Source organism: Colletotrichum costaricense, assembly GCF_030867565.1.
Source record: "Colletotrichum costaricense strain IMI 309622 chromosome Unknown Scaffold_7.1, whole genome shotgun sequence".
NCBI classification, from domain to species: Eukaryota; Fungi; Ascomycota; class Sordariomycetes; order Glomerellales; family Glomerellaceae; genus Colletotrichum; species Colletotrichum costaricense.
In genome coordinates, this window is record NW_026848236.1 from 2,417,513 (window position 1) to 2,426,653 (window position 9,141).

Consider the following 9,141-nt stretch of genomic DNA (forward strand, 5'->3'; position numbering starts at 1 on the left):
ATCACAGTCGGTTTCTTTATTCCCCGCATGGCGCCTGTAGCCTGTATCCGTAGGTAGGCAGATTCGATTTGGAAATTAAGGACCCCGGAACCTTGGAGCTGGTTCTGCGAAATGTCCATCGATTGGCGAGCCTTCTTTGCCGAATGAAAGCGTCCGAAAGTTTTCGTGCGCTATGGTCAAAATGACGAAGTGAAGGCCAGTGACCTGACTACCGTCATGACAGTGTCAAGAGGAACGAGAATCTCGTGATCTCAGTTGGTTTGTAGTCAGACCGTAGCCGAATATATTGTGATCAAACAACAGGCTGATAATACGGCGGCTGTGAATAGAGCATGACTAACTGTAGGGCCGGCTTCTGCCTTTGGTGCCTGGTGCAAATCTCATCAACGTCAGCGATGCCAATTTGGTTGGGTGATTCTGGCGCCAGGATGAATCAGTTGGCCTTCCCCAAGTTTGGTCTCGCCTCAGTGCCCGATATGCACTCTGGCTCAGAAACATCTGTTTTTCTTTCTTTCGCTCTCACGCCCAAGCATCTATAGTTACAGGTGTCTGGTCTGCCGGGTGCCACTGGCTTGCCAAGCCCGCCAAAAAGACCCAAGTTGCATGTCCGTACATTTGGCTACTTTGTGCAGATAGGTTGAGATCGCTAGCTCAACAGCCTTCACCAGTGCCGAACATCTTTGGTCAAGGATAATACTGGCCTGACAGCAGCATTGCGGAATTGACGGAGCACAACACTAAGCTGGCCACTGTGCGGAACGCCGTTGAAGCAAGTCAATCCATCCTGTCCAGAGCACTGGTCACCACAGTCTTGAGACGCCCCAGGAGCCGGTGTAACGAAAGAGGGAACGGATAGGCACTGCACAACATCAACAATATCTGGAATGCATGCCAAGGTTGATGTTTGGAGATGAGACAGACAAGCCAGAGAGCCTTGCGAGGTTCCAAGAAGTTCAATATTGGGATGAACACCAGACGCATTTTCATCTGATTTCGCCACGCACAGCTTATTCTGCACGTCTCTATCACCATATGGTCAACGGACACACACAAGGTGTCCGAGAATTCTTGTTCGGCTGGTGAAGCTCCACGACGCCAACCCAGGAGCAATCTGCAAATTGTCAGTTCCCAAGCCAAGCAATCAACCCTAGATACAGACGCACATCTATACAGATCCTGGGTGATTACTGGGTGCGGATTCAACACCGAAACCAACCCCCACGTTTCGCAGAATTGTCACACTGACATCAGCCCGTGCATATACTAAAGGATATGGATACCCAAAGCTCCATACGAACATGGGACGTTTGGCCGTTACTCCGGGAGAAGTAAGGTAGAAGGCAGTGGGACGCAGAAACAGCAATGTGCGCGGGCTAAGTTAGTACGTGTGGATTTGACGATAACGATGCAGAGCTCCATTCCGAGGGAGGCTCCAAACTAAGTTTCTCGTTCCCGGTGGAGGCGGCACGGAAGCGAAAACCCAAACAGCGCCGGGGCCGCGGATCAGGTTCCTGATTATCGCGTTGCCGCTGTTCTTGGCCAAGGGTATTTATCTTGATAACTACGGATACACAGCACGGTGGCAGCTGCAAGGGCAGCAGATGCTGGAAACGAGCCGATAGGAGTGTGGTATGCAGACGATGGAGTTCCTCGACGTGGCGCTCTCGTATCCTTATCTAATAGTAATAACTTACGACAACGAATACCAACCGGACCGACAGGACAGCGGCAAATGCAAAGGTGGAATTCCCATATTTCAGTGGAGGGAAGCATTCCTCGGATCGCATCAGAGCCACTTTGAATCATGGAAAAAAAAAGAACACAATAATTCGTAGCCGTGTTATCCGTACGCGATCGGCTCACGGCTAGGTTTAGATATCAAGCGCAAACTCTGGGGCCTTGAACGGCAGCTCAGGCAACGCTCGACTGCCAATGACAGAAGGATATCCTTATGCAATTGCGACTGGAGAGACAGGTTTGATTGAATGCTCAGCATAGGGTTGATATGTGATCTTTCCGTCTCTCAAGAGAGCAGCAATCAGGTATGTCAATACCAACACGGCTCGGAAGCCCTGATATTCTCTATATACTGTTTTGGATATCACAAGTTTCGTTGCCGGCCGGGGAGGGCGACGTCTCTAACACAGGCGCTGGGAGCGACCAACGGCAATGAAGCCTTAGAACACGAGGTGATCAACTTGCCTTATGGGCTGACTAAGAAGATGTAGGGGAATTCAACCAATTTTTCATGTTGGTAAAACTTCTTCCGGATGTACCGTCTACGGAGTTGGTCTCGGTCCCCTCCGCCATCAGAACCGGCTTGGGCGGAGTTCGGGCGAGGCGCAGGCGCAGGCACATAACGTAGAGCCAAGCTCTGAAATGCAGGTAAGCAAAGACAAACTCTCTTTCGGGTCTGGTGAACATTTCCGAGCTGCTTTGGGGGCGGCTGGCCGGCTGGTCGACTGGGCAACAGGGGCTTGAGCTTGAAAATAGCAACCCTTGTCCTGCATGCTGATCTGGGTTTTTAGACTACCTGGTGTGGATAGAGAGGTGCGGATTCAAGCGCGTATCCAGGCAATACATCGTTTTTGAGTGGGTGGGAGTGCCCATCAGTTCGTATGGAGCCCGCATTTCATCCGCCACCCCGGGCAATCTTCTATGACGAATTGCAAAGTAGGTGGGCTATGGGATCAAGAGCGCAACGATTCTTTCGTTGTGGGAAAGACCGGCGCCGTTGGGCCGTCGCAACAACATGAAGGAGCATGGAACGAGAACACTGAGTCGGAGCTGCCAAATGATTTTTGAGCATCAGTCGTTTGCGTGCCAGAGGAATGGCTGACTGGCGCCTCTGTCGTCAATGTTTGGCTTGTTATGTCCTCTACTGCGCACGTACTATGTATGGATGCTTGAGGTACGTGGGCTAACTTGCGAGGCCGAGGTCCGAGTACTTCGACGGTACTTCCGATGTACCCCGTGGGCGAGAAATTGGTGCTCCGGTCCTACCACCCAAAAACCCCTGTCCCTCGGCTGAGGTATTGATCATGTCAACTTAAGCCAAACTCAATCTTTGCCCTTTCCCCGTCGACTGGATGACAATCCGTGGCCGAGCCGTGCGCAACCTCGTGGGGTTCGTGATGCCAACTAGAAGGATACTAGATGCCTCCTGCGATCAATAAATCCGCCCAATGGTGGCAGGTTCATTCAGGGCAGCTCAGTAGAGGGATCACGTCGATATATCTAAGGTAGGGAGTACTTTAGCAGTAGCATTGGCAAAGGACACCCAGCCACGCCAGACAGCAACGTAGCAACGCGAGCCAGCCGTCCAGACAAAAAAAAAATCAATAATACGAGATTTGAGTGAGGCGAGGGTGCTGGGCCATGTGGCGGTTTGGAACGCAATGGGACAGCCGGCGCGATCAAGGACGATACCTCGTTCCAAGCGTGATTTCTATGGATGGGCAAAGTACCGACGGTCCTTGGACTAAGACGGTCTGCTTCACCGGACTCTCTTCTGATTTCCCCTTTCCTGCTGGACTGGTCTGGGCTGTCCCAGAGTAATTCTTTGGTGCCCACCGTCCACGCAGATCGTCCATCAATGCCCATCCCTTCCTTCAAGACGCCTCGAGCCTACGGGAACGAGTCTCGTAGCCTTGGGAAGCAAATCGTGTTGTGACTCGTCGTCGGCCGTCGTCCCTCCCGAGCATTCTATCACTCGCTCAACGCTCAGTCTTGTTCCTTTTCCACCTTTCGCTGACCTTACCTTTCGCACCAACCCCCCGTCGTTCTTGGCTTTCGAAATCAGTCGACATTTGGAGTACGACTGACTACCTACTTTCGTTTCCGCTCGTCTTGCTTCTGCAGAACCGAGATTCCGGCCTCATTTCCCAGCGATTCAATTTGGCTACCCTGCCTTTTGCTGAGCACTCTTAGTCGCACCTGTGACGATAGGTACAACTGCTGCAACTGCCATACTGACGACAAACTCCGTCCATTTCGATCGTTGCCACCCCGGTTTGGCTGACGAAAGAGGCAATTCAAGACGGACTGTGCGCAACATCGCATCTATTGCCCCGGCCTCCTCGCTCGTTCGCTCCCATCATCCATCGCGCTCTCTCTCAACAGGTGGTGCGCACTTGCCTGCACTCCGAAATCCGCCTGTCCGTACCGTCGCGCGACCAGTCGGTCAATCATCTTGGGCTTTTCCAACCATCGAACCAGTCGGTCAGCTCTTGGACCACAGGAAAGAAGATCGACGTTGTTGCAATTGCTGCTGCTGCTCAATAGTCGTGTCGGTTGCCATCTGAAACCATCTTTCTATTCCGCCGCATTTGCGACGAAACTTCCATCCGCTCTTTTCGTCCCTCCAATCCATCCCATTCGATACCTGCATAGCGGACAGTCGTCTCGAATTGTTCCATCGCTATTGCTTCGCACGACTCACCACCAACCACCCCTGGTCCCAAGTAATTGTGCAAGGTACTGAGTTGGCGCACATAAGCCGTGCGTCAAATTGCTTAGGACCACGAAAGCAACAGAAAGACCGGACAAGCACGCATCAACCAGACAGGAGAATAGACGCGAGAAGAAAGGACAAGAAACCAAGTAGGATCAGGTCCAAGAAAAGAAGGACAGAAGGAACGCAGCAACCGCCACCTTTTGGACCGTTCATCGCTTGTTGAGGTCTCGACCACCATTATAAAGGCAAAACTGGGATCGCCCACACAACCACCAACCATCTCAGCTTTTCTTGCTTTGAGTTACCCGTCGGCACTGCGCAAGGCAACAGGGAAGCAAGCAAATCGCAGTCACTCCGTGCTTTGCAGACCAAGGAGCGCTTTAGACTCTTTGCTGGCAACTTCCTTGCTTGGCCTCGTTGTCCAGCTGTCACCCCCGACCTGCTGGCGCAGAAACAGAGAAAAGCCGGGTCGAAAATAGGGACGGCTTCCCCATTGATTCGCCGTCTCCCAAGGAACAACCCCCCGCTATTGGCAGGGGTGCCCAGGCCCAGACATCCACAATTCTTGCCTGGAGGTGCTTTCCTCCCAATAACAACTCCTGTGAGTATGACCTCCCGCCGACGCCAACTACCTGCAACTGGCTGCCGTCTTTTCGCTGTTGCTGTTGTGGTTTCTTGATCCTTCACATTTGCTTCCCATCCCACTCAACACCGCATATCTGTATTTCCTCAGTATTTGCGTTTACTTCACTCTCCTCCCTCCCTGTTACGAAAAGAAACCGAGCTCGACTCGTTTTGTCGCCCGTTTTCAACTCGCGACAGACCTCAGGCGCCTCTTTGGGAAGGGTGAAGTCTCCCTGGTCGAACAACTTGTTTGCTGCCGCTCAGAGCTGGCTCCAACTTCATATCAGAATCAAAGACTAACCTGCATCTTCACACAGGACCATGTCTCTCCCCGAAAGGCCTGCAGCGACCTCTCCCTTCGAGAATAGGAGTGCCTACAGAAACTCGCCGTCGCGACGGAACCGTCCGGACGATGTCGAGACTGGCGGCTACTATCCCGTAGGAGGGCGACCTCAGCACCAACGTGGGCAATCAGCGACCTCTTTCCCCGAGACGATCTCAACTCCTAATATCAATACAGAGAACCAGCCTCTATCCCCGACCCACGACTCGCCGGCTCCAGGACCCTCGACCGGCGACCAGGCTTTCACGAGAAAGAGAAGTCTCATTCGACCCGAGCGACACAGAATAGACAAGGACCATCCCAATTACTACTACCGTAAACATGCCGCCAACATGAACGTTCTGCCCTCGGCGACCGGAAACGATCCGATAGTCGAGGATATGGAAGGGACGACCGATGTCTCTGGGCGCTCGCAAACGAACGATAACTTCTCGGATGCTTCACCACCACGAGGAGTTAACAGCAGACAGAACAGCGGCGAGGAAAAGAAAGGACACTCGAAAACAAAGGCTAAACGCTTGAGTCGCCACAAGTCGGGGAAGCTCACCAAGGATGGCAAGGGAAAGCGGCACAAGAATAAGCAGGTCGAGCAGATCCGCCCGCCGAGCTTCTGGAACGTCTACTGCGCCATTATCACCTTCTGGTGTCCAAACTTTATGCTGAAATGCTGTGGTATGGCCTCAAAGGAGCAGCAGAGAGCTTGGAGAGAGAAGATTGGCTTGATCAGCATCATCTTGCTCATCATGGGATTTGTCGGTTTCTTGACTTTCGGTTTCACTCAGGTAGTGTGCGGAACCCCGCCGCCGCGCCTCCAGGTCAATGATGTGGACAGTGGATACATGATCTTCCACGGAACGGCCTACGATTTGACGCGCTCCCGTCACCCTCCCGCCGATGGCGTGCCCATGATCAATAGGACTCACGGCGCCAACGTCTTGTACGACCTGCCCGAGAAGAACGGCGGAAAGGACGGCAGTTTCTTGTTCCAAAACGTCAACGGCAGATGCAAGAACCTCATTACCCTGGCCGACAACTCTGATGTCCCGACAAACAGCAACGGTGACCTGGCGTGGTACTTCCCTTGCACCGTCTTCAACCAGGACGGCTCGTCCAAGCCCAACCTGACGATTCCTTATTACCTTGGCTACTCCTGCCATACGACGCAGAAGAGTCGCGATACCTTTTACTTGGACTTGGACGGTACCGCCGATGTCTACTTCACGTGGAATGACATCAAGAACAGCTCCCGAAACTTGATTGTGTACTCTGGCACTGTCCTCGATCTCGACTTGCTCAACTGGTTCAATACTAGCCAGGTCAAGGTGCCAGCTCGTTTCAACGAGCTCAAGGACAAGACTACGGCTGTGAACAAGGCTATTCGTGGACGCGACGTCACCAGAGCTTTCCAGGCGTCGGGCGACAAGCAGATTGCCGAATGCTTCGAGGAGATTATCAAGGTCGGATCAGTCGATACTGACACTGTTGGTTGCATTGCGTCCAAGGTCGTTCTCTACGTCTCTTTGGTTCTGATTCTCGCTGTCGTGTTGACGAGATTTGTCCTCGCCGTCTTCTTCCAATGGTTCATCAGCAGAACGTACGCCGCCGCCAAAACATCTCAGACCAAGGACAAGCGCAAGCGTAATCAACAGATTGAGGACTGGTCTGAGGATATCTACCGCGCACCTCCCAGACTACCTGGCGATATCGGAAGCAGTGTGAATGGCTCTTCTGATCGGACGAGCAAACGTCAGAGTACCTTCCTGCCTACAACTTCTCGGTTCTCTGCTGTCTATGGAGCTGGTGCCGCACCGCAGGCTGGTGGACGCAGGATGCCTACTACCATGGCCAGTTCAGGTGCTGGCAGCAACATGATGCACTCCAACGCCATGTATCGCCAGGGCAACGACAGTCGCACCAGCTTCCTTCGGTCAGATCCCTACACCAGCAACGTACCGTCAACCGAAGGTCCTGGGCCTGCTGGCTTCATTCACGAAGCCGTTGTGCCTCAGCCGCCTGCCGACTGGATGCCCTTTGGTTACCCTCTTGCTCACACTATGTGCCTTGTTACCGCCTATTCTGAAGGTCACCTTGGTATTCGAACCACTCTCGATTCTATCGCCATGACCGACTACCCCAACAGCCACAAGGTTATCGTCATTATTTGTGACGGTATCATCAAGGGTAAGGGCGAGTCCATGTCTACTCCTGACTACTGCTTGGCTATGATGAAGGACCACACCATTCTTCCCGAGGAAGTCGAACCCTTCTCCTACGTTGCGGTTGCGAGCGGCTCCAAGCGACACAACATGGCCAAGATCTACTCCGGTTTCTACGACTACGGCAACGAATCTGCGATCCCGCTCGAGAAGCAGCAAAGAGTTCCCGTTCTTCTCGTTGTCAAGTGTGGTACACCCGATGAGGCGACCAAGTCCAAGCCAGGCAACCGTGGTAAGCGCGACAGTCAGATCATTCTCATGTCTTTCCTTCAGAAGGTCATGTTCGATGAGCGCATGACAGAGCTCGAGTACGAAATGTTCAACGGTCTATGGAAGGTCACGGGTATATCACCCGACTTCTACGAAATCGTTCTCATGGTCGACGCCGATACCAAGGTCTTCCCCGACAGTCTGACGCACATGGTTTCTGCCATGGTCAAGGATCCCGAAATCATGGGTCTCTGCGGTGAGACGAAGATTGCCAACAAGCGTGACAGCTGGGTTTCCGCCATTCAGGTCTTTGAGTACTTCATCTCTCACCACTTGTCCAAGTCATTCGAGTCCGTCTTTGGCGGTGTCACTTGTTTGCCCGGTTGCTTCTGCATGTACCGCATCAAGGCGCCCAAGGGAGCCCAGGACTACTGGGTGCCCATCTTGGCCAACCCGGATATTGTTGAGCACTACTCTGAGAACGTGGTCGACACCCTGCACAAGAAGAACTTGCTTCTGCTCGGTGAGGATCGATACCTGACAACTCTCATGCTCCGGACCTTCCCCAAGCGTAAGCAGGTGTTCGTGCCCCAGGCCGTTTGCAAGACCACGGTGCCCGACACCTTTGCCGTTTTGCTTTCGCAGCGTCGACGATGGATCAACTCGACAATTCACAACCTGATGGAACTGGTCTTGGTTCGTGACCTTTGCGGTACCTTCTGCTTCAGTATGCAGTTTGTCATCTTCATCGAGCTCATGGGAACTCTTGTCCTGCCCGCCGCTATTGCGTTTACTTTCTACGTCGGTGAGTATTCAAAATGCCTATTCTATTTGGTACCCAGCTAACAACTATTCCAGTCGTCATCTCCATTGTCAATTCGCCTCCGCAGATCATCCCCTTAGTTCTGCTTGCTCTGATTCTTGGACTTCCCGCTGTGCTCATCGTCTTGACCGCTCACTCCTGGTCGTACGTCGTGTGGATGCTTATCTACCTCTGCTCGCTGCCCCTTTGGAACTTTGTCCTTCCCACGTACGCGTTCTGGAAGTTTGACGACTTCTCCTGGGGAGATACCCGAAAGACGGCAGGCGAGAAGACAAAGAAGGCCGGTCTCGAGTATGAGGGCGAGTTTGACAGCAGCAAGATCACGATGAAGAGATGGGCCGAATTTGAGCGCGAACGCCGGACGCGCAACAACTACTGGGGTTCCAAGGAGAACGTTGTCGGAGGTGGCAACACCTGGTCGGCGCCGCTGGGCCACCAGTATCAAGATGAGTACTACTCTGACGCATAA

General features: G+C 53.0%; 1 protein-coding gene across 1 annotated transcript; it reads left to right on the forward strand.

Annotated features, from left to right (window-relative positions):
* Positions 1-5,401: 5,401 nt before the first annotated feature.
* CCOS01_07957 (chitin synthase 4) lies at positions 5,402-9,141 on the forward strand (the record flags this gene model as incomplete). The annotated part of the gene is made up of 2 exons (XM_060456120.1): positions 5,402-8,654; positions 8,708-9,141. 2 exons carry the CDS (start codon positions 5,402-5,404, stop codon positions 9,139-9,141), a joined length of 3,687 nt encoding a protein of 1,228 aa, XP_060314012.1.